Consider the following 25,053-nt stretch of genomic DNA (forward strand, 5'->3'; position numbering starts at 1 on the left):
CGATTAAGTAAGTATAGATTTAAATTAATACTAGTTTGTTAAGAGAAATTAACTTTTTAATCTTATATTTTTTTTTATTTATAGGAATAATTGATTGATATTTAGAGTTAATATAAGTCCATTTCTAACTTAATATTGTTTACACTGTTTAATCATCACTCAACGTTTGCTTTTGTTAATAATTTATTGAAGTTGAATGAAATACTCTCTTATCGTCGTTATAGTTATCAACAAGATCTGATGGAATGATTGAGTTTGGTGCAACATAGTTTGGAACCTTGAGGTGTTTCAAGTTTACTTTCTTCTTCAGATTATAAATAAGGATTTAAATTATTTAGATGTAACAAAAAAGGTTATATATGATTTATTGAATTAACTTTCATTTTCTTGTTCTTTCTATCTTTTATCAATTATTTTTGCCTTTTTTTAATCAATGCTTTTATATTTAATGATTTTAACTAATTTTACCAAAATCATGGATCAATCATACTTATTCATTGTCTGTGATAGGGTAAGTTTTCTCACTTTATCTTATTCTTAGGTTTATAAGTTTAGTGGATATTGTGATCTATGATGGGCCTACTTTTATAATATAAAATGTCTATGGGTGCTATGAATTATAAATTGTAGTGGAAAATTTATCTTTAATAATTTTTTTATAGCAGTTTATGTGACAGTTTGTAATTATTCATTTCAAATATACAAACTAATAAAATAGTCATACATAATCTTTTATAAAAAAAAGTTATAAAACATCATTGTCTAACTGTAGTTTTAATACTCCCACATATAATTGTACTTTTCTTTTATGTGTTTGGTAAAGGAAGAAGCATTTGTAATAATGGGGTTGGAGCATCTTTTTATAATTAGACATCCTAATCACATGTTTTTTAAATTATCGTGCAAATCGTGACTATATAACCAATTGATAACGAAATTGTTTCTAACCAAGGCATATTTTCAGTTTTTGCCAAAAAATTAATAATAATGAAAATAAATTGAAAATAGTAAGATACAGGAATGTGAATAAATTATTAGGACAATGTCTTTAATCATAATGCAAACATAGTAAAGTATCAATTGTTATTTTTATTTATAGGTCCTCGACTAATAGAATGATAAAAAAATAATATCAGTGTATTTTAAATAATTTTTATGTCAGCTACATGATCATAACCCAATAAATTGAGAATATATTAGATAATTTTCTTTTGTAAAAACGTAGATCTAGTAAGTCATGTTGAATGTGTAGAATATTATTAAGAATTTGAGATTGATTTTTTAAATCTAACAATATTTTAAAGAAAAAACGTCACTGTACATATATTAATATAAGTTTATAGCTGATCGATTGGATATGGTGACAAACTGGATAAAAAAAGACCGATCGGTTGATGGGTAAGAAAGTCTTTCCGATAACAGTTAAACAAAGTTAAAGCACACTTAATGATACAACAGCTGTTAAGTGGTTAAGGTTTGAATTAATAATTATGAAGAGGTAAATCAATCGGTCAAATTCTTATAAATTCTATAATTAAAGATTTAATTTCGAAATAAACTCATTTTGACTTAGAATTACTAAAGACCTAAAGAAAAATATTCCGATTTTAGTGTAAGAGTGTATTTTGCAAGTCACCCCGAATTTTTATTCTTATTTCATTTTAGCATAAAAGATATATTCTGAATACATCCTCACGTTGACAAAATTAATAAAAGTAAAAGAATCTGAAGACATTACTATTTTTATAACAACCTCGTATATTCCCTTCATGTATCAACTTAACTACATTTTATCAATATTCAGTTCAACATGAGAAAATGTTGGAGAAAAGTCAAATATTATTATAAATAGAGTATGATCATCTGTATATAATATAAGTGATCGTTTTAGATACTGTGAAGTCATTTCTACAGTCACAAAAATATCGCAAACATGTAAGATTGATCTTTTGTAGAACAAAATACTAATTAGTAAGAGTAATATTCATACGTATGGTAAAAAAGAGTTAAATATACTATACTTTTGAATAATAATATTCTCTTAAAAAGTGAGGAATGATCTTGACTTAATAAAAACATGTAGTAAGACAAAGTTGAGTATAAGATAACAAGAAAACTTTTTATTGGTGGGCAAAAGCTAAGTAGATTTTAATTATTTAAAATTAGTACAGAAGGTTTTAAAAAGAATTTGTAAGTACAAAAATTAAAAACAATTATTGATCTTAGATTTTTAAATTATAAAATTTCAAATACAAAATTAAATATCTGTATATTTATATATAACGTATATGTTTTGGAGTACGCTTTTGTCTTTAATAAATGTTTCGAATAATGAAAAAAGGAAGAAGTATTTAAGTTTAATTTTTAAACGATGCCAAATTTTTACCAGGTTAAAAAGAACACGGCCACAGATTAACACGAACCAAAATGTAACGGACTTGTGAAGAAGAAGAAAGAGGGAGAGTGCATAAGTAGGAGGGGAGTGTAAACAGCTACTCTCTAATCTCTATTGTAATAGACTAGGCCCAGACACAAAAATGAGTTAAGATGGGCCGTTTCTTCCAAACCTCCATGATTTCTTCCAAATACTTTGTACACTTTAAAATTTCAATTTTATCCTTTTTTTTTTTTATTTGTAATCCTGAAAATAAGGACAAAATATGGAGGTGCATAAAGAAGCGTCCGCTGATATGTACTTAAGAAGGCCACGTTTGATTTTTTTTTTTTGGTTTTATTATGAGAGGGCTGTCGATAAATAAATGGATATAGTTAAGGCCACGTTTCGGAGATAGAAAGACCACCAAAATCTATGGCATAGAAGGAAGCAGGTGGCCGAAGCCAAATCCAAGTCCTAACATACAACTGAAATCTCGGTTTCCCACTTCATTCCTCCAACATATATGCGCGACGATCTCTTTAATTTAAGTGTGCAGTGTTCTGCAGTGTTTTACCTCCTTTTGTGGCATAGATAGCCCCACACCGGTGAATCCAAAATCTAGAGCAACTTAGAAGATAGAATAATAGTTACGATGGCCTTCGCCACCACCGCGTTGCTCTCTTCTAACTTCCTCGGAAGGAAGGTTGTGGTATCACCGCCAACCCCCAAAACAACGAAACCGTCCACTCCGTTACCGTTTATTTTCAAGAGAACCATTTTTAACGCTCACAAACCCAATTCGGAAAAACTGAATTCCGCATCTTCACAAGCTGCTCTAGCGGCCCTTCTATTTTCCTCCGCCACTCTCTCTGCCACTCCACACGCCGTAGCCGCTGATAACGTCACCCCTCCACCCGTGATCGAAGCGCAACAGAGCCAATTAAACCCCTCCAACGCAACCTCCTCACCTTTCTCTTCGAACCTTCTCACAGCACCCAAACCCCAAGCCTCTTCCGACCTCCCCGAAGGCACCAATTGGCGTTACAGCGAGTTCTTGAACGCCGTTAAGAAGGGTAAAGTCGAGCGAGTCAGGTTCAGCAAAGACGGTTCCGCCCTCCAACTAACCGCCGTTGACGGCCGTCGTGCCTCCGTTATCGTCCCCAATGACCCCGACCTCATCGACATCCTCGCCATGAACGGCGTCGACATTTCCGTCGCCGAAGCCGAATCGCCTAACGGTTTGTTCAACATCATTGGCAATTTGCTCTTCCCCTTTCTAGCATTCGCTGGGTTATTCTTCCTCTTCCGCAGAGCCCAAGGCGGCCCCGGGGGGCCCGGTGGGCTTGGCGGGCCAATGGACTTCGGGCGGAATAAGTCCAAGTTTCAAGAAGTCCCCGAAACCGGGGTTACCTTCGGTGACGTGGCGGGCGCAGACCAAGCTAAGCTTGAGCTGCAAGAGGTTGTTGATTTTTTGAAGAACCCTGATAAGTACACTGCGCTGGGTGCGAAGATTCCGAAGGGGTGTCTTCTGGTGGGGCCACCGGGAACCGGGAAGACGCTTCTAGCTAGGGCTGTGGCGGGGGAAGCGGGAGTGCCGTTTTTCTCGTGCGCGGCTTCGGAATTCGTGGAGCTATTTGTGGGGGTTGGTGCGTCGAGGGTGAGGGATTTGTTTGAGAAGGCGAAGAATAAGGCGCCGTGCATTGTTTTCATTGATGAGATTGACGCCGTGGGGAGGCAGAGAGGGGCGGGGCTTGGAGGTGGCAACGATGAGAGGGAACAGACCATTAACCAGCTTCTGACGGAGATGGATGGGTTTTCTGGTAATTCTGGAGTTATTGTTTTGGCTGCAACTAACAGACCTGATGTTCTTGATTCGGCATTGTTAAGGCCTGGCCGGTTCGATAGGCAAGTTACTGTAGATAGACCTGATGTTGCTGGCAGAGTTAAGATCCTTCAGGTGAGCCAGTCTCAGCCATGAACCCTTTCTTGAATATTGTTATTTAATTATATCAGTTCCTTGCGGTTTTTTACGCTCTCATTTAATTACAAGATGACAATGACAATGCATTCTTTGACGCACTTTTTAATATAATAGTAGAAAATGTGATTAATATAACCAACTATTATTAGAGAATGTGTTCAGCAGAGTGAGTTAAAAAATGTGTTGATATTTCTCTAATTGGGATTGGAGTTTCACTTCGATACCTTAGCGAACTTATTTTTAGTTGAGAGGAGTGGCAGCACCACATTGTCTTTACACACTGCTTTCAAGAGTGTCTATCCTTGTTTAACATTTATTGGACAATTCAAAATTATGAGTAGAGGATCATTAACTAAGGAATGAGACTCATACATTTCTGATTTCCATAATGTTTTTGCTAATTATAGTATTAGAGAGTGCGATGCCAACATTTCCAAATATGCATTATTAATGTAAAATTTTGAATTTGATTGGAGGAGAAAAACCAAGAGCACCTCAGCATCTAAATTTTCTCTACTTTTAATTAGATTGGTGAATTTGGGAGTTTTTGGTAGGCCAACATCTGTGTGCAATGCGTGTAGATCGAATTTGTTAAGTACATTTCTGTATCTGAACTTCTGGATTGATCAACTATTGTTCTCTGTTAGGTGCATTCAAGAGGAAAGGCGCTTGCAAAGGATGTTGACTTTGAAAAAATTGCAAGGAGAACACCGGGGTTCACTGGGGCTGATCTGCAGAATCTGATGAATGAAGCAGCTATTCTTGCAGCCAGGCGTGACCTCAAGGAAATCAGTAAAGATGAGATATCTGATGCACTTGAAAGGATCATAGCCGGACCTGAAAAGAAAAACGCCGTGGTCTCAGATGAGAAGAAGAAATTAGTAGCATATCATGGTGTGTATTTTTTGTATGTTAAATACTATAGTTTGGGAGGTGTTGGCTCGTTTTTTGATGTTCAACCTTATCTTTTCCATGTTTATTTTCAGAGGCCGGCCATGCTTTGGTTGGTGCTTTAATGCCTGAATATGACCCCGTAGCCAAGATATCGATTATTCCTCGTGGCCAAGCTGGTGGTCTCACATTCTTTGCTCCCAGTGAAGAGAGGCTCGAGTCTGGATTGTACAGCAGAAGCTACTTGGAAAATCAGATGGCTGTTGCTCTGGGTGGAAGGTTAGTGAAACTTTCAGTTAATAGAAACATGCACTGTTACCTGTTGTCAATTGGCTTAATAGCCTACTCAGTGATCTGCATATAAATTACTCTTTTTATTGGCTCCTATTGTATACTTTTAATGGACTATTGTAGATGTGAGACTCAGAGTTTTCGTTTTTGAGTATTGTCTGACAAATTTCATATCTCTGGCCAAACAGGGTCGCTGAAGAGGTTATTTTTGGCCGGGAAAATGTCACCACCGGAGCATCAAACGACTTCATGCAAGTTTCTCGAGTGGCAAGGCAGATGGTTGAGAGATTTGGGTTCAGCAAAAAGATTGGACAAGTTGCTATTGGTGGTCCTGGAGGAAATCCCTTCTTGGGTCAACAGGTAGGCCTTAAAGAAATAGTTTGATGCCTTAGACACAGTTACCGTGTTCTTGATTCTTGAACAACAACATATGCCTCACCTTTTCAATGATTTTAATGCAGATGTCATCGCAAAAGGATTATTCCATGGCAACTGCCGATATAGTGGATGCGGAAGTAAGGGAACTGGTAGAGAGAGCATATTCTAGGGCAACAAATATCATCACTACTCACATTGACATCCTTCACAAGCTTGCTCAACTTCTCATAGAAAAAGAAACTGTTGATGGTGAAGAGTTCATGAGTCTATTCATTGATGGAAAGGCCGAATTATATGTTGCATAATCATACACGTAAGTCATAGGATCAATGTTTGTACTTTAAGATACGCTCAGACATGTACACTGTAAGAATGAATTAAATATTTTATCAAATTCAAGGAGAAAAAAAAAATAGCACAACGGCTGACGCAGAAAAAGAAATACTGTTCAGTGCCTGTTTTACACCTTCTAGTGAAGTCCATTTCAAACTCTGCTAGGATAATAGAATGCTATGGCAAGTCACCACTATTTCTTTTGGCTTCCTTCATTCCCTCCTTTATTGGGTCCACTCTTGCAAAGAACTAAACACGTATACGAAGACGTGTTCAATGTAACATTTGAAACTTGCACATAAAGAACTCGTGTGTTTACAAGTTAGTACCTCTTTACCATCTTACTCATTGGTCTTTCACACGATTAAACTCTCCTAGAGTGCACCCAACACTTACGAAGAAAAACATGTTCACTTCTCATTCTCATTATAGGCTTGCGGATGATTGGGCTTTTATGCTTTTCATCAATGTAAATATAGGATGGATTAATTGTTTATGGCCAAGTTTAAAGGATTTATATTCAAGTTGATTTAATAAAAACTATTTTAACTCAAAATTCTGTTTGTGTTTGAGATATCTTTTTTAGATTGCACTTGATTTGATTTAAGCTGGTTTGAACTACTTCATTCAATTAACTATTGTGAAAATGATGCTTATTTAATATTGATTTCATGTAAAAAGGAATCTAATAGAAATAAAGTTACATGAATTTACTATATATTGAGCTGATTTAAGCATTAAAAAAGTTTAATTATGCATGATTCTATTTTAACTTATTTAACGACGTCAAATTTGATTTAATATCACTTCCTTCGCTCAAATCAAGTCAACTAATCAATTATAAAATTAAGTTTTGAACTAAATTCGTGTCGATTTTGTTCACTGTTAGTCCTCGATATAATGTTTAGAAACTATGTACAAGTAAAAAGTATATTTAAATTACAAATATAATAAGTTTTGTATTTATAAAAGCTAATAAGAAAATTTCATATGAAAATCACCTTGAACAAAATATAAAAAAAAAAAAAACAATAATACAGTATGAACAAAAACCCAGTCCCCTCCAAAATAAAACAAATAACATTTTAGGTTTTTTTTCTCACAAAACATAATAAGATTTGTATTTACAAAAGCTAATAAGATGATAATAAGAAAATTTCATATGAAAATCACCATGAACAAAATAAAAACAATAATACAGTATGAACTAAAAACTGGCCCCCTCCCAAATAAAACAAATAACATTTTATGTTTTTCTCACAATGATTTGAATTTGAGAAAATAAACATAAAGAATAGTGATAGACAACTTAATGAGTTGAACAATTTTACTGAATGTTGCAACATATTTATCAATCTAGCAGAGATAGAAATTGCTAAAAATATCAATCTTATTTAGTTTGTGACAAAATTTCAATTTGATTCAATTGTCCCCGATTTAGTGTGAAATATGGGGGATATTTATTTCACATTTATAAATTTCCTAAATATTTAAATAAATTTTATAGCCAAAAAATATTGAAAACATAGTAAAGTAAAACAACTGTTTTCTTCATTTATTTATTTTTGCATTATTTAACATTTTTATTCTTTTTCATTCATTTAAAAGAGTTTAAATTTCAAAATAATATCTTACTTTTTTTTTAAGCTACCCATTTTTTCCCCTCTTATTTATTTATTTATTTTATAAAAAGAACTAAATTTCACACGCGCAATGGTGGCATCTCAGGTGAGGCGAAAGATGCTAAAACCCTAAGCAGATTAAGCGGAAAGAACAGTAGGAACCCTTTTGCCTTCACCAAACGCAGTCTTTGTCTTCTTCCTTCAGCAAAAATCGTTATCTTCCCCGCCACCGTGATTCCCATTCTTCACAGATATCAGAACTCAATGGAGCCACCCGCAAAAAAGTGTTTCCTACCTAGGTCACGCATGCGTCAGAGAACCACTAAAATCCACTACACAGGTTCTAGCAGGTAGCCATAGCGGAATCAAGACACAGCACAATCTTCATTTACTACCTCGTTCTTCCAGAAGCACTTACAAACAACAAATCACGTTTATAATCGAACTGCGTCTTTATCTCAGCAGCATTTTTTCTGCCATATTTCAGAATCTCCGTCACTCGCATTTTCTGATTGCGAACCTAGAAGTGTGGCGTCGTTGATAGTGAGATCCAAGGCCCAGGCTGGCCCAACGACGAAAAGCCCGAATAGCGTGCACGTTCGGCGAATTAGAACCGATGTTATCGACTTGGAACCCATGGGTTCGATCAGAATGGCCGAAGCCTGGTTTGTCAAGATCGCGTGCACCATTTTCGTTCGCTCTTCCTCGGTGGACCCTTTCCTGGGCTATTTCAGTAAGCACCTGACCCCTTCGCTCGTTTACGAGGTCGTTAACAAGTTGCACATTCCCAATTTGGGTTTCAAGTTCGTTGAATTCAGTAGACACGAGTTGCACATGAGTCACTCTTATTTGACGTATAATCTGCTATTGAGGTCACTCTGTGGATCGAATCTTCACGGTTCTGCGAAATTGGTGTATGATTGGATGAGGTGTGACGGGCAGATTCCTGATAATTGGTTGCTAGGGTTTTTGGTTTCTTCGTATGCCGTTGTTGGTAGGTTAGATATTTCGAAGGAACTGCTTGCGGATGTTCAATGTAATTGTAATGTTGGGGTCAATGCTGTTGTGTATAATGACTTGTTCAACGTTATGATTAGGCAGAATAAGGCACTTGATGCTGTTTTTCTGTTTAGGGAGCTTATCAGGTTACGGTATAAACCGGTAACCTACACAGTCAACATTATAATGCGAGGGTTGTGCAGGGCAGGGGAAATTAGCGAGGCTTTTAAGTTTCTTGAGGATATAAGGAGTTTTGGTTGTTTGCCAGATTTAATTACGTATAATACTCTTATTCATGGTTTGTGTCGGATTAGTGAGGTGGATAGAGCTGGAAGTTTGCTAAAGGAAATTTGTTTGAATGGGGAGTTTGACCCTGATGTTGTTAGTTACACGACGATAATAGGGGGTTATTGCAAATTGGGTATGATGGAGGAGGGGACTTTGCTTTTTGATGAAATGATTAGATCTGGAATTGTGCCTAATACGTTTACCTTTAACGCTCTTATTGATGGATTTGGGAAGTTGGGTGACATGGCCTCTGCACAAGCCTTGTGTGGCAAAATGCTTCTCAATGGCTGTCCACCTGATGTTGCTACTTTCACTTCTCTAATCAATGGGTATTTTCGAGTTGGGAAGGTGCACCAAGCAATGGACATGTGGCATAAAATGAACGACAAAAACATTTGTGCGAGTTTATATACATACTCTGTTCTTGTCAGTGGCCTTTGCAATAATAACAGACTACACGAAGCTCGCGACATTTTGGGACTGTTGAATGGGAAGGACATTGTTCCACAGCCATTTATCTATAATCCTGTTATTGATGGATATTGTAAATCCGGCAATGTTGACGAGGCTAATAAAGTTGTAGCAGAAATGGAAATGAATAGATGCAAGCCGGATAAGTTAACATATACCATTCTTATTATTGGGCATTGTATGAAAGGGAGAATGCTTGAAGCAATTAGTATCTTTGATAAGATGTTGGCTGTTGGTTGTGCCCCGGATGAAATCACTGTAAATAATTTAAGATCCTGTCTTTTGAAGGGTGGAATGGCTCGTGAAGCTGCCCGTGTTAAGGAATTTATTGTTCAGAACCTGCCCTGCAGTGCTTCAACATTGAAGAAATCTTATAACAAAAGCACACATACAGATGTTCCTGTTGCTGCTATTGAAGTGCTATTGCAAACCATTGGTTAGACAGGTATTCGACCATATACCGTGAGTGCTGGGTGCACGTGTCTCCAGTGTGGATCAAAGTACTGCTACCATCAGAGGCAGAATGCCTCTTTTATTTATCTGGGGATTGTATTTACATCGCATGGTCATTCTCTCCAAGTTTCAGCTGGTTATTTTTGAACCCGGAGTTAGGTATACACTAGTTAACTTTGAGTTGATTTTTCATTTTTCATGGTCTCAGCCAGTCTCAAGCTCAAGTAAAGGAGGAGGAGGCTTTTGGTAGGCCTTTGACAGCCGACATAAAACTTTTTAAAATCCCAAACACGGATTTTTCATTGTCCTCTGGATTTTGAATTTTGTTCTTAGATGAAATAGATTTTATCAGTCTCTTCTTTTGTAAACTGTAGTGCTAGTTAATTGATTTTCTTGTTCATATCGAAGTGCATTTACTTGATATATTGAATTCTACTTGAAAGAAATTGAATAAAATGAAATGTCAGGCCCTTTTTTCTTGTAAACTTTATAGTAAATATCCTATCTTGTACAAAGATAGGAGATGTATTATCGAGGATTTGATGAGACAAAACTTTTGATAAGAGAAGTATTAAGGAAATTCTTGTCTTCGTAGGCTCAAAAGTTGGTAACATGCAGGATAGAAAGTGGTTGTATAACAATATTCTTGAACATTGTTGTCATCCATGATTGTGTGGAAAGATTTTGGCCAAATGCTAGGAATTCTGTAATACTACAGTTCATTTGCAAAAAACCTCCTGTGGTTCGAAACTCAATAACAATTCTTTGTTCTTAAGTAAATTCTGTGTATTGACTCCATACAGGCGGTTTTCTGCGCATGGATTAGTGGTTATAAAATCACTCTGCAAGATCTGGTAAGCTTTACCACTTGAGTTACTGAGTTTTGAGGCATATGGGAAGTTGGTATCCGTTTGCATTGGACAAAGCATTTCATCATGGGGTTTCTCCGCAAAACGCTTTTATTGAGATATCTCAATTGGTACAAAAGGGTGCTTGGTGGGCTCTAGGTGATTTGAACTTGCCACTTTTGGCTCATTATTTTAGACCGAATTGATGCATAGAGAATAGGTAAAAATTGAGCATGAAAACTTCGAAAACATTAAAGTTGTATCTGAATTTCTTTTGTTTTTGGATCAATGCGGATTTTATTTTTAATATTTTGTGCTATTTTATCTCTTAGAAATTAAATGAATATGAATAAATTCTGAATTTTGGTGCAGGCTTATGTTCTAGGATACCCACCAAACCAATGAGAAATGGTTTGCTCACAAATGTAGACTTCTATTTGATGAAGAGGTAACTTATCTTTCGTTTATACACGAATCCATCAATTGCATGTTGGCTGTGGTACAATAACTATAAGTTTGTGCTGTTAATATTAGATAGATGACTAGAGTTAACGAATATGATGTGATGTGAGAAGCATGGATACCGATTAATGTGTATCTTTCACCACAGCTATCTCTAGATTATCAATACACCGTTACCTATTCTTCAATATTTCTCAAGTAAACTGAATTAGATTGTCTTATGTAAAGGAGAGTACGAGTAACAAGATAAAAGTGATGAGATGTATTATAGTATCTTATTCTTTAAGACCAATATTGCTGTGTTATTCGAGTTAGGAATATTAAAAATCGCGCTAAATATATTATTTTTAAATTCACTTTCTTTTCTCCTAGCGTTGATTTATTCCACTGTTCTTTTTTTCACTCTATTTCTCTGTAAACTATTTGGGTGGTTTTTTTTAGTGTTGTATATATTTCTTCATGAACATGTCGATTAACGTTGAAGAAGTACAATAATAAGCTGTACGAGTTAGAATCGTTAAGAAAATAAAGAGATTTTCAAAATCAATGATACCGAAAGGGCAAAAATGAGTCATTGGGTCCCAAAGAGCGGCTATGCCTTATAGCCCCTTCAGAGAAAACGGCACTGAAATCGTTACTTGTGCAGAGAGAGGCAAGGGGTTGGAATTTTTGTGCAAGGTTCAGCTACTTGCAAGAGGCATTTACAAAATCTTGTGCAGAGGTAGAGAAGGAACTAACATACAAAAAATGATCTTAACTACAGGCGTGTCTGTGATGTATTAGTGGATAATACATCAAAGATATTAACCATTTTATATGTATTGATGGGGAATATATATTTTTTTAGTGTTTTTATTGTATATTTATTTCGTTTTGTTTTATCAGCAAAAATAATATATATTATTACATAGAGTCTAGTACTGTCCTAATTGCAAATACAGGTCCAACATGAAGGCTGTAGAGCCTCTCCTTTTCGACGTGTTTAATGTTAAACATAGGTTTTTCCTGGTTCTGACGTTGGAGATGAATGAAGTGGGGAGTTGTATCATACCTGAGTCATCGGTTTTGGTAGAAAGCACCTGTTGCATTCCAGTGTGTATGGATCCAAAGCGCAGGGTCCAGGTGCCAGAAAATAAAATCACACAAAGATCAGGGGAATCAAATCTACTGGGGTAGACAAATGCTAAAAAGTAAAAAGTGAAAATAAGTGATATGTATAAGTGAAAGCTAGAAAGAGGAAACAACTAAGAAGATTCTTGAAATGGAGATGGCTGCCTGCACCTCCATTCATTTCACTTTGCACCAAATTTTTTTAAAATTTCAAAGTTATCCTTTGCAATTCAAGAAATCTTATACTTCAATTTTTGTGTTTCATAAAATTCGATGAAGAATATTTTTTTTATTGAATTTCTTTGACAAAATTAAAATTCGTAAGATTTTGAAATCTGATAAAAGATTTATCGGATGATTTTTTTTTATCAACTATTTTCGAAAATTGGAATTACAGTATAGAGTGAAACAATGAAATCTACCCGCACCTGCCAAATCTAAAAAACCACACAAACTTTCCAACCGTAAGAACATAATGTATTTGACATTTTCTCCAAAACGAAATATAAATAAAACGACCTTGTTTAAATCCGTTGACCTACGAGCCTTCCACCTTGAACGCGTGTGAATGCAAGCTTCAATGTTACTCATCCACTTAACAGGTGAAATACCAGAGTTAGGGAATAGATAGGTATTGAATTTGTTACAAAATCAATTGGGTTTTATTTGTTACTTTCAATTTAGTTTTTAGAAGATTCAATTTGGTTGTTGACTCTCAACATAACATGGAGGGTCAATTACGAGAGACAAAAGTTCCCATCATGGGTAAGGTGTGACCGATAAAGATGGAAATTGGGAGAAAAAATAGATTGTGTGGGAAAGAAAAGAAATATATAGGATTAAAGAGAGGTGGTTTGTTTGAAGAAAATTCGAGATTAATTAATATAAATAAATAAGTAGTACTATTTGTTTCTATTGATGATGTTTATATTAAACAATAAAGTTTTTTATCCTTTACTTATTTTTTTTTTTTCTTTATCAATGAAATATGGTTAGCTTGAAACATTTTTCATCATATCAGTGGCATGTTAAAAAGAGATGTGAGTACTGGTTAAGGTAGCCATATGAAGCAAAATGAAGAGTACAGAGAGAGTTTGAAGAAGGAAGTACATAGTTCTACTTAGAGTAAGAGTTACCGGTTCCGTACTGAAGTTGAAACAAGTTGATAGAGGGTTGGGACCAAAGAAAAACTCAGCAGCCGCAGAAACAGGACGACAAATAAAAGGGGCCATCGTTCACGTTCCGGAAAAAACAAAACCACCAAAGCGACGACTCGATCAGCCACTGGAACAAACAAAGGAACGGTTTCCAAGAGTTTATAGTTTCAACACTCTCAACGTAATTCAGATCCTAAATTTTCTCTGCATAGTGCTAACTAAGAAAAATGATATTTTGACATCATTGTTTTTTCACCTATCTTTCATTATTCCTCACTCTTTTTTTTTATATATAAACATAGGAATTGACCTTTTTTTCATGATCATTTTACCTATAGATTAGATTATCAAAACAATCTTTTTTTCCAGTGCTAAATTCATTCTAGAAACTAAATTTCATACCCGTAGTTACATCTAAAAGTGATGAATAATTTCTGAGAAAAATATAAAGGTTCTGTCTCGGAAGCACGGAGACCGAAAATTAGAAGGGACCCTGAACTAGAGCAATTTAGGTTTTTAGCTTCTAAAACTGGTTTTGTCATAGGAATTTCATTATTAACAATTAACAGATCAAGTAAACAAATGTTTTCCTCCAACAAAATTTGAGATACTGTGTGCAAAAAGACTAGGTTCGAAAATTGCGATAACATCATCAATCCTACAAAATTCATCGAATCAAAAAAGTCCGAAGCTAGTTATTTTTGTTGGATTCTCCCAAAACATGGTCCTCTTGCTTAATTTGTTGGCAAAGTTCTTCATACAAGCGAGCAGTGGTGTCAGTGAACCTCTCCATGGCACCAAAGATCTGCTTCAAACCTAATTGTAGGTTAGTGGTATCAACAATATCAGCATGATGCACAGCATCCCCTCGTAACAGTGCTTCAAAATCTTCTCTACCAACGGGAACCATTTGTTTCTCTCTAGCACGCACCACTTTGTGCATCTTTTGCTCCTCCCTGTCCAACATTTTCACTTTTTTCTCTAATTCTTTGTCCAATGTTAGTTTTTGTTGGAGCTCCAAAATATGCTTTTCCAAGAGCTCATTCAATCTGAGCATAAACCCATTCACGGCTTCAATTACATTCTTCTCTGAGAGATTATCTACTGCTCTCGACCATTTGTTGCAGATGACAAACACAGGCGGTGCCCCAATCTTACTGGGTGAAAAGGGAGTTGAGTCATCGGGTACTTCTTCAGGTTCATATAATAGACATCTTACGAGCCAACCATTCAACGCTTTCACATGAGACTTCTGTGCTTGAATCCAATCTAAGAAGCTCAAGTTCCATTTCTGTATCTCAGATTTGAGCTTCATTGTTGCATCAATATGATCACTGCCATGCTTTCTGCTTAAGGAAGAGGCATCTAAAGTTTTGCCTTCAACAATTTTTTGATATTGACATTTATAACATTCTTGCATGTCTCTCCACATTCCTAGAAACCTTTTCCATACATGAACAGTCATTAGCAAGGGAGAAGAAAGTAAAGGAGATCTTTTAGATGACTACAATATAGATGCGTTAATGTTCAATACAGCTTTGAAAACATATTATATAAATATATAAACTTAAAAATAAACATGCCCAGATACGATTATGTTTTCTTAATTTATTTATTATCTAATATCTCGTAATCTCAGTTTGATACAGAACAAGGTATGTCATTGTTTTCAAATGCAACACTGGGATGTCATTGTTTTCTCGCTCGTGCTAATCATGCCTGCAATGGTTGTTGGCATAGTATAAGATTATAAAAAACTGTTACCCACAGGCTAAAAAACAACATAACGGCCATCAAGAGTGAAATATACTAATTCTTAGCTACTAACTTCTAAAAAACTGAGTTATAAACAATCAAATATTATTGCTTAGATCATGATGGCTATATGAGGCATCTGCCAAGTGCCAACTAAAGAGGTTAAAACAATTCAGAACAGATTTAGTTACAAGAAGCTTTTGTTACCGACTTACGTGAGAATAAACCGGTTGATCTGCGGCCACAACTCCTCTTCCCTCAACTTACTAATTGTAATTGATATCTTGTCAACTACTTGGATAGAAATTTTCATTTTTGTAGCTAAAATCCCAATGAAAGTTTGAACAGAATCAATTTTCTGTGCATCGGCATCCTTTTGTTTCATTCGTCTCAACTGCTTACACTTCTTCTGATGAAGCATGCGCAATTTCTCCTCGGCCTGAGAAAGTAAACACAATGATTATTGAATAAGAAATCGATGAATTGAACTCTTTGGAGAAACTTATCACCATTTTTACAACTAAAAAAAAAAGAGTTTATACCTTGACTTCATGATACAGCTTCCTCTCCCACATACATAGTTTCTTCAGAGTAGAAGAGAGATTTCCGTAACTACAAACTTCTTCACTCTCAGATCCCATTCTCCGTACAAGCAATGGAGATTCCATGCATTTAGCTCCGAGAGGACTTGAAGGAGTAAACACATGCATCATCTTGCATGAAACTGATCCCAAAACCCTCTCACTTGTTCGTTAGTTTAAGTTAAATCAACAGCAGATACAACAAAATTTAAAAAAAAAAAACAACAAACGTGGAAAAAAAACAAAAACGCATGCACCATCATGCTTACCCGGATTGAGATCAAATTTTCGATGATAACGAAGTTTCCCAACGTCCAACAATTCCAAAATTGGGTTCCCTGACTCCGACGCTCTCTCAAACAGAATCTGAATCTCTTTCACAGCCTCGGAAAAACCTTTCCCTGATTTCACTTTCATAGAGTCACTACACTGCTCTGAAACTAAAACCACTTCCTCTTTCTCCAAAACCACCTTCTTTTCCTTCAAATCACCATTCTTCTTATTCTTCCTCGCTTCTCCATTTTCTGCCTTCAATTTATTCACGTCACGTTTCACAACTTTCCCTTCTTCCTTCTCGGCGGCGTCAGCGTCACCGCCGCTGGGAATGTACGGCACGTGGTACTTCTCGTACGGCTCAAAGAAGTTAAGGAAGTCCCATGCCGAGCCGCTAGGCGGCGGCGGCGGCGACGGCGGCTTCGACCCGAAGTATCCGCCTGAACGAGGAGGAGAAAATGGAGAGTAATCATAACGAGCCTGCGCGAACGATTGGAACTCTTCTTTCTCCGCTTCTTCGGTTTCCGATTCAGAATGCAAAAGAACGTGAACATGCGTATCATCTGAGTCTGAACTAAGGGAAGAAGGCGAACGAGGCGGTGGTTCAGATTTCGCGACAGAAGTCTTTGTTTCCTTGTTTGGGACATTCGTTTCGTCGGAATCGTCGAAACCGTCGAAGAAACAGAGGAGAGCGGGTCCAAGTGTTCTGAGTGACTCCATGTGCGCCACGTGAGCGTCGGCGAGTGCGTAGCTTTGGCGGAGCGCTTCGTCCAAGAACTTGCAACGGTCACGGCACAGCGCCACTGCCGGTAGCCGGTCAAGCCTCGAGGTGTTGCAGCCCATTGCTCCGAGCAGTCACCGGCGGCGAGGCCTGCTTAAGGCGAGATAAAATTTAGTAAAAATATTTAATCTTTTGGAAAGAGTGGTATTGTTGGAAAAGAAAGTGATATTTTGCAGTTCCGACGCTTGGAACTGTGAAACGATTTGGTTATAGTGATTGGAAAAAGATGGATACACGTTTTGTGTTAATTGGTGAATTTGATTATTGTGTTATGCAATTGGGTTTATTATGGTAAGACTGGACCGCTTAGTGCAACTGTTATAATAAAGTGGCGGGTACCGCATGTAACGTCTCTTTGTTCTCATTTTTTGAGTTTTTTTTTTTTTTTCACTCTTTCATTACCAGCGAAAATGTAAATTCAACAACATCTTAATTTTGTTCTAAAATTAAATAAATTTGGTATAATGTTTGACATAAATAATTTATTACTAACTTAATGTTAAAATAATTCGCTGTTTAATGTTACGTTAATATTTATAAGTTATATTTTAATGATCATAATTTTATAAAACTGGAAAATTATATATTTTTATTTGTAATTTAATGATAAAATAATCTATGATTTATTGTAATTAATCTTTAAAATATTATTTCTTAAAACTTCTTAGTAAAACGTCATTCTAGAATTTGTTTTATTTTTTTCCATGAATACATTAACAAATTTTCATATATTTAAATATTAAATTATTCTATCAAAAAAGACAACAACAAGAACAAGTGACGCGAACTACAGTCATCGCCGTTAGATGTATTCAAATTTTGTGGAATATTTGCTAAAAAGGGGAAAAAAGATTTTTTTAAGTAAAACACGGTAAGGTGAAACTTGTCGTACATGTTGTTTTTCTTCTTTTTCTTTTATTCTTTTCCACAACTCATCTGCGTGTCTTTTGTTAATCAAATTCAAACCCATTCTATAAAAAATTAAAAATTAAAAAAATTACCATGTTGGTGAAAAGTACGAATTATTAAATAAGTTTAATTACTGTTACTTTTCTTGGACCAGTTATTCCCAAAAATATTACTGTAATGGTAAGAAGATGGATGTCTGAATAGGAATATATTTTTTAACAGTTATCGTACTTTTAAAAAGTTGGCACTGCAGCCTTTTCCTTCTAAGAGTTTAATTGCAATGCATTCATAGTATAGAGTTTTTACGGTAATAAATTTTTAAGATTTTAATTGGAATGCATTTCTAGAATTGAGTTTTTATGTTAAGAATTTATTATAAATTAAAGGAGGCTTGATTGATTCGGATTAAGATTTCATATTAAATAAATTCATCAAATTTGATAATGTTTGATTTTATTATAAATTAATTTAGATTTTTCCCCTGATAAGATTTCATCTTAATTAAATTCAGCAAATTTGATAATCTTTTATTTGAGTGTATTCATTTAGAATCGAACTAAATTCATTACTTTATTGTCAATATTTTGTTATTTTTACCATTTTATTGGATACTTATTAATAGTTATTACTATTTTCTTTATCTTTTGTTACTATTTAGTCAACGAAGATTAATTGCTAAAGAATATGTTGTTTATATTTTCTAATAATAATATTATGAATGGATTTTTTAGACAAGAAAATGTGTTTTTTTTTCTTAACGATTTATCTATCGTTTGTACCGATACTGAAAAAATCATCAATAAATAAAAACTAATAGAAATACTGATTTAGATTTTATTTATTTTTTAAATACGATACAAACTTCTCCAAAACAAAGCTTTAAATTCAAGGGTGACCAAAATAAATTCTTTGCTTAGTTTTCTTATTTTCAGTGTATTGTAATGTATACCTTTGTATATAATCTTAAAATCTTAAAGAATATACAAAGTTTGAGAATGACAATTAGCATATAATTATTTTTTATGTTTATTGAACATTTAAGTGTGAATTTATATTTTATGTTAAGAATAAAAAAAAAAGTAGAATATTTTATAAAAGATAAGACTTGTAAATTTATCGTTACCTTAATATTTTATGATAAAAGTATATCTAATTTTTTTATATAGACCTTGTTCGTGTTTTATTATTGTCGAATATCTTTCATGAATTCTCTTTTAAAAAGTGTAGTGTTAGACTTGTTTTTTATATAACCAATTCAAATAAATTAATATGAGTGAAGAATTCTAAATGTGAGAATTCATTATTATATTGAAAGTTTTTCGAATAGAGATTTCAGACAAGTAGAATATTCCGTGGTTGTGATAAACAATAATAAAAGAATATTATGTATGATTAAGGTTTTGGTAACTTAAAAAGGAGTGCATCATCACCCTTTAAAAATATTATTAAAAATAAAGTGAAAATAAAAAATTTACGTTAAATAAAGATAAAAAAATTGAGTAATAATGAAAATAATTTCAATTAGGACGTTAATTTTTATATAAATTGAATTGAATTCATGTGACATATATTATACATTATTAATATAAATTCTTCCTAGAAAAATCAATCATAACCAATATGTAAATTATTTTATACGCTACCAAATTCGGAATATATTTTGACAGTTGAAAGAGGTTAGTTTTATCAAAGTGAAAGTTAAAATTCGAATAGAAAATTTTCCATATTTGACATGAAATACAACATTGGTGTCGTGGAGGAAAAGAAAAGCACTGAATTAGTATGACTTCGAGAAGCTAACTTTTGAAGTTTCGTAATTAATGAATAAAAAAGGTGTAAAATATAAGGAAAATGATTTTTTAATAATTTTTTTTACAATTTTTTATAAATATTTATATTATATTTTATGACATTTTATGATTCATTCGATTTAAATATATAAATTAATAAAATAGTAACATATAATTTATTGTTAAAAATAATTGTTAACATAGAAAATATAATCGTGTTGTGATTATAAAATTATAATGGCATTTGATGTCCAATCATGGCCAGTAGGAAACTATTGGTAGTAGCATAGCACTCCGTTAATTTTCACCAATTTTCAACTTCGCCATTAATACCAATCATTGCTAGCTTTTTTTATCGATCATAAGGAGGATGGATGAAAGAATCAAAACGATATGATTTGAGTTCATTAAGTTCAAAGGGAAGTCCAAGGGTTGGTATAGAGGCAAAATGATTAAGGTGAGAGATAATGGAAAGGAAAAAGTTCTTTTTAACTACATTTTTTAATAATATTTTAATAATGTATATGTGAAAGTTTGTGATTAATCTGTTTCAAATATTTTTTTAAATATAAATTTAAATAAACCAATAAAATGATGATATAGGTTTTATCCTAAAAAAATTGTTAAAATAAAGTTGGGTTAAATATGTTTTTAGTTCCTATACTTTGCGACGATTTTGGTTTTAGTCATTTATTCAAACTAAGGTACAATTAGTCTTTCAACTTTAGAAAATTTTGGTTTTAGTCCTTTTTATCAAATTTTTTAAACGCGTTTCATTATAACATTTAGATTGTTTATACTGTTTGATACATTTTGAAACCGCAAATAAAGTTAAAAAAATTTGATAAAAAGGACTAAAACCAGAGTTTTTTAAAGTTGAAAGACTAAATTGTACCTTAGTTTGAAAGAGGAACTAAAACCAAAATCGCCATTGTAGCTTAGTTTAGAAGAGGGACTAAAACCAAAATCGCTCCAAAGTATAAAAACATATTTAACCCAATAAAAATTTGCAATGGAAAGAAAAGTATGATAGTTGGAGAAAAGTTTGCAATGCACGCCTTTGGCATTGATGGGAAATTAAATTTGTCTTTACAGAAAAAGAAAGTGTTGGGTGGAATTCCAACTCGCCTTTGAGTGTGGTAGCCATGTGTCTTTGCTTCTTTATCTTTTCTTACTACACTGCCTTTCTTCTTTTATTCTGCCTTCTTCCTATGTCGTGCCACATCCTATTTCTACGTCAAATGATGGATTAAAAATAAATCAATCCAAAATTATTCTTTTTTAATGAGTTAAAAATATCGTAATCTAATTCGTAGATTAATAAGTTAACTTATTCAATAATAATTTATTTCATAAACTTAGAGTTTATTGACTAGGTTTATTTAGTCATAATAATAAAATCAAAAAATGTTTATCTATTTCTTCCAATATTATCACATAAATATTAAATGTCAACTCGAAGGTTTATTTAGTTATTAATATTTAAAAGTATTTAATTGTTAATTAATATATTTAAAAATACTAAATAATTATAATACAAAATAAATAAAAAATTATTACCTATAAATTATATATTAATGTATTTTTAATTCACATTAATATTAAATAATATTTTAATATTTTAAAGTATCTAATTATTAACTAATATAATTAAAAATAGTAAATAATTATCATAAAATAAATAAAAAATTAGTATCTATAAATTAGATATTAATCTATTTTTGATTCACATAATTTATTTTCAATTCATTCGAATGTGTTTAATTTATGAAATAAATGAATTGAGTTAATTTAACTCGTATCTTAAATAAAATTAAAAAAAAAAATAGTTGAACCCAAAGTCGTAATAATAAACTAAGTTAGGTCATAGAATAAAATATATTTTGACATCTTTAGAAAAGGTCCAATACCAATCACAGACACCAAGTCCGACAGAAACATGGGAAAAGTCTGCTACTAAATACGTAACATATGTATGATAATTGGGAAATTGTAATTTTTTTAGAGGGATATGTTGCTTTTTTGGTGGGTCGATGTCAGTAGATAAAGTCGTTAGAGATTTATCTTTTCATCTGCTATGGTCCATTTTACAGACAACCATAACTTTAGGCTATGTTGTCGTAATCATAGTTTACTTTCAAATAAAATCTACTTCTCAATCTCTTCATACTTTTCTTTAGTAAAACAATTCTGTTCTTGCTTAGAGGAGACTGTTGTGTTGAAGGATCCCACATATATTCCTTTTCTTATATTTAACGGTTTTTTTTTTCTCTTTTAAGGTGTAATGATGCACTTCAAATATAGATATTTGTTATTTTCTTTTTTTAGATATTCATTTTTTTATTGTTAATTTGATATTCGGACGCTGACAAGTGTGGGAAGTGAATGTCGATGTAAAAGACACAGATAAGGAATGGTTTTTGATAGATTTTCAGTGTAAAGGACACATGGACGAATCGAACGGATACTAGAATGAGAGGGATCTAAAGACGGTATAGGTATTAAACTATACAGTTGAAGAATAGTTTAAAAAAATTAATTTTCCTACTCATATCAACAAATAAACGTGATTAACCTAAAGTAATATAGGAATAGTTGTTCCGGGCGTTACAAGGTCTTACAAATAAAATAATACATAAACATAAAAGGTCTTACAAATAAAATAATACATAAACATAAATTTATATACATATAAATATTTTTATTGATAAAAAATATTTTAGAATAGTATTATTTTGATGGACAATATTTTACCTATCTGGATATGCTTCTTCTTTTCTTTTTTTTTCTTTTCTATGTATTTGGATATTTCGTTCGAACGTTCCAAATTATAAAAAGTAGAATAAGGGAAATTAAAAAGACATGCTGCCATCATTTGCTAATGTCTAACAAAGGAGAGATTTTTTTAAATATAATTAAAATAACAAATTAGGCTTCTTTTGCACATTTATATTTCTAAAGCACGAACCGTAAATATTATGTTGTATACATGTTTTTTTTTTCTTTTTCATTTTTTACATTATCAAATTGTTGGTAAATATAATGTGAAACAAAAACAAACCTGCATATGTGTGTGCAAACAAATTTATAGTAAAAAAATGTATAATATCGTTTTAGCACCTCTATTTGTGTCAATTTATATTATATTACTTATTTCAACGTATAGTCATCGAATACGTAGCAATCAAGTAAACTTTCAACGTCTAAAATGTTTTTTAACTTCTGGTTTATTGTGTTAAATATAACCTTATTAGTTTTGTTATTGTAAATACGTTTTATTTCGTATTTACTGATTCTCAGACACTAACTTTTTAAGATTTTAGTTTGTTACTTATTTTTATCCTTAAATTATTTATTAACCGTTTCTTTTAATACATTTTAAAATTAATTTCAGATTTAATTATATATATTTTGTTTGTTTTCTTTCTACCCACAAGGTGGATTATTACTTACAATGGTTATAATATTTACTATATTTATTGTATTTTGGTTTAAACATCAAAGTATTGATAAATTGTACTATGTTATGTTATATTATATTTTTATCCTTTACCTTATTAACGTAATAAAAAAAACGGTGTTTACTTAAAATTGGGATAGTTTTACTATCCTAAACGTGATCAAAAATATTTTAAGGTAGAATATAGATGAATAATATATTAAGTGGTATAAAAAAATATAACAATTAATGTTGAAAAAGATGTAATTCAAATGGTTGATTTGTAAAAATATAATAAAAGTAAATACTATAAACATACCTCATGAACAAAATAAAACCATTATGTTTGTAAATTTATTTTTTACTATTTATATTTGTAAATTAATTTTTTACTATTTATATTTGTAAATTATATTTTTACTATTTATATTTGTAAATTATTTTTTTACTATTTATATTTGTAAATTATTTCAACAATTTTCTACTTGTCAATTTTTTACTTTCAACTACCTATTAATTCCTAAGTTTTAACTAACTTTTCCGCTTTCACCTAATGCAGTATATTTCCAGCCAAAGACATTATTAATCGTAGGAAAAAGTTTCAATTCAAAAGCCATCCACCATTATCATCTTTATTCGGCTAATTACTCATAAATGTCCAGAATTATTTTGAATAGTGTCCTACCACCACTACCACTGTCTCAATAATCATCAAAACTTATAAATGCATTTATTTTATATTATTGAATCATTAATAAATTTAATTCTCTACCGGATTTATATGCATTATTATTTTTTTTACTGGATTTTCAAAACACCAATAAACATTGATTTTGATGTTTTAAATATATTAAAAAAAATGTTTAAAATATTAATATTCAGTATGTTTTTAGCGTTGAGTATTGCTCAACAGAGAATTTAAACACATTATTAAATTGTGTATTTTATTTATATAGTGTTTTTTAACACCATTCCAAATAATTTTTAAAGATAAAACTGTGATCGAGTTAATATTATTAGGATAAATAAAAACATGGCTTTTAAAATTTAACAAATTTAATCACCTAATTATAAAAGAATAAGGATTTAATTAAGAAATAAATTATAGAGGTGCACTTCAAACTTTCATCAAAACGTGGGGATTCAGTTACTAATTTAACCATTAAAATACGATTAAAAGAATCATATAGAGTTTTGAAGGGTGGGATTTGACTTTTGACCATTCCTCTTGAAAGCAAAACGTAATTGACATTGAGATATTTAAATTCTAACACGGTACAGTTGGAACTAACTAACACAATAAAATAAAGAGGGACCACACTGGGTTTAGATTAGATAATTGGGCCTGCTAGATGAAGGCCCATTCCACACTGTAGTGAGCGAAAATGGGCTGTCTCTGCCGGTGGACCACGAGGAAGCAACACCAATGATTGCAAACAAACCTTCGTTTTCTTCAGCAACACTGCCAATAATTAAGGAATGATTGAAGCTATAAAAGAAATAATAATGATCATGATTAAGAAGAAGAAGGAGGCATAGCAAATCGTGTGGTCCAATTAATTTTCAAACCGTGATAGTAGCTCAACGTGCTACCTTTTTATCATGTGTATTATTATTTTTTTAACATCTTTACACATTTTACATTTAATATTTATTTTTTAAAATTTTTCTATAAATATAAAAATTAACTTTTTTTTTAACGATCAAAATACCTCTAAAAAGTGCAAGTGGTGTTGTAATCATTCTCCATGTCTTCTTCCAATCAAGAACCGTCAACATGCCATGTGCATAACTAATGGATCATCACTCATCACCCATCTCTTTTATTTTCTTATGTTATTAAAATCTTATTCCTATATTCCTT

General features: G+C 32.6%; 3 protein-coding genes across 9 annotated transcripts; 2 read left to right on the top strand and 1 right to left on the bottom strand.

Annotated features, from left to right (window-relative positions):
* Positions 1–2,783: 2,783 nt before the first annotated feature.
* Positions 2,784–6,576, top strand: LOC106760748 (ATP-dependent zinc metalloprotease FTSH, chloroplastic). The gene is made up of 5 exons (XM_014644162.2): positions 2,784–4,334; positions 5,006–5,252; positions 5,345–5,528; positions 5,729–5,900; positions 6,002–6,576. The coding sequence occupies exons 1-5, from the start codon at positions 3,030–3,032 to the stop codon at positions 6,221–6,223; spliced, it is 2,130 nt and encodes a 709-aa protein (XP_014499648.1). The 5' UTR covers positions 2,784–3,029; the 3' UTR covers positions 6,224–6,576.
* Positions 6,577–7,965: 1,389 nt separating this feature from the next.
* Positions 7,966–13,936, top strand: LOC106760752 (pentatricopeptide repeat-containing protein At2g06000). Of its 7 annotated transcripts, none has more exons than XM_022781039.1 (4): positions 7,966–10,243; positions 10,888–11,152; positions 11,305–11,380; positions 13,526–13,936. In XM_022781039.1, exon 1 carries the CDS (start codon positions 8,510–8,512, stop codon positions 10,070–10,072), a length of 1,563 nt encoding a protein of 520 aa, XP_022636760.1. In that variant the 5' UTR covers positions 7,966–8,509; the 3' UTR covers positions 10,073–10,243; positions 10,888–11,152; positions 11,305–11,380; positions 13,526–13,936. The 7 variants fall into 7 exon arrangements, with proteins under 7 accessions (XP_022636760.1, XP_022636761.1, XP_014499655.1 ...); XM_022781040.1 differs by having other exon boundaries at positions 10,888–11,091; XM_014644169.2 differs by lacking the exon at positions 13,526–13,936 and adding an exon at positions 12,041–12,442.
* A 293-nt stretch (positions 13,937–14,229) lies between these two features.
* On the bottom strand, positions 14,230–17,518 carry LOC106760750 (nitrate regulatory gene2 protein). The gene is made up of 4 exons (XM_014644164.2): positions 16,267–17,518; positions 15,959–16,140; positions 15,632–15,855; positions 14,230–15,103 (listed from the first exon to the last, which is right to left on the bottom strand). Exons 1-4 carry the CDS (start codon positions 17,111–17,113, stop codon positions 14,353–14,355), a joined length of 2,004 nt encoding a protein of 667 aa, XP_014499650.1. The 5' UTR covers positions 17,114–17,518; the 3' UTR covers positions 14,230–14,352.
* Between the last annotated feature and the right edge of the window lie 7,535 nt (positions 17,519–25,053).

This window comes from Vigna radiata, chromosome 5 (assembly GCF_000741045.1).
Source record: "Vigna radiata var. radiata cultivar VC1973A chromosome 5, Vradiata_ver6, whole genome shotgun sequence".
NCBI classification, from domain to species: domain Eukaryota; kingdom Viridiplantae; phylum Streptophyta; class Magnoliopsida; order Fabales; family Fabaceae; genus Vigna; species Vigna radiata.

Excerpts from the sequence above, each read along its gene's own strand:
- LOC106760752 (XM_022781039.1), top strand. The coding sequence starts at position 8,510 with ATGGGTTCGATCAGAATGGCCGAAGCCTGGTTTGTCAAGATCGCGTGC.
- LOC106760750 (XM_014644164.2), bottom strand. The coding sequence starts at position 17,113 with ATGGGCTGCAACACCTCGAGGCTTGACCGGCTACCGGCAGTGGCGCTG. Across the intron at positions 16,141-16,266 it reads AAAATTTGATCTCAATCCGG|TTTCATGCAAGATGATGCAT; the intron begins GTAAGCATGATG and ends TTTTGGGATCAG. Across the intron at positions 15,104-15,631 it reads ATCAACCGGTTTATTCTCAC|GTTTCTAGGAATGTGGAGAG; the intron begins GTAAGTCGGTAA and ends TGTATGGAAAAG.
- LOC106760748 (XM_014644162.2), top strand. The coding sequence starts at position 3,030 with ATGGCCTTCGCCACCACCGCGTTGCTCTCTTCTAACTTCCTCGGAAGG. Across the intron at positions 4,335-5,005 it reads GCAGAGTTAAGATCCTTCAG|GTGCATTCAAGAGGAAAGGC; the intron begins GTGAGCCAGTCT and ends GTTCTCTGTTAG. Across the intron at positions 5,529-5,728 it reads GCTGTTGCTCTGGGTGGAAG|GGTCGCTGAAGAGGTTATTT; the intron begins GTTAGTGAAACT and ends CTGGCCAAACAG.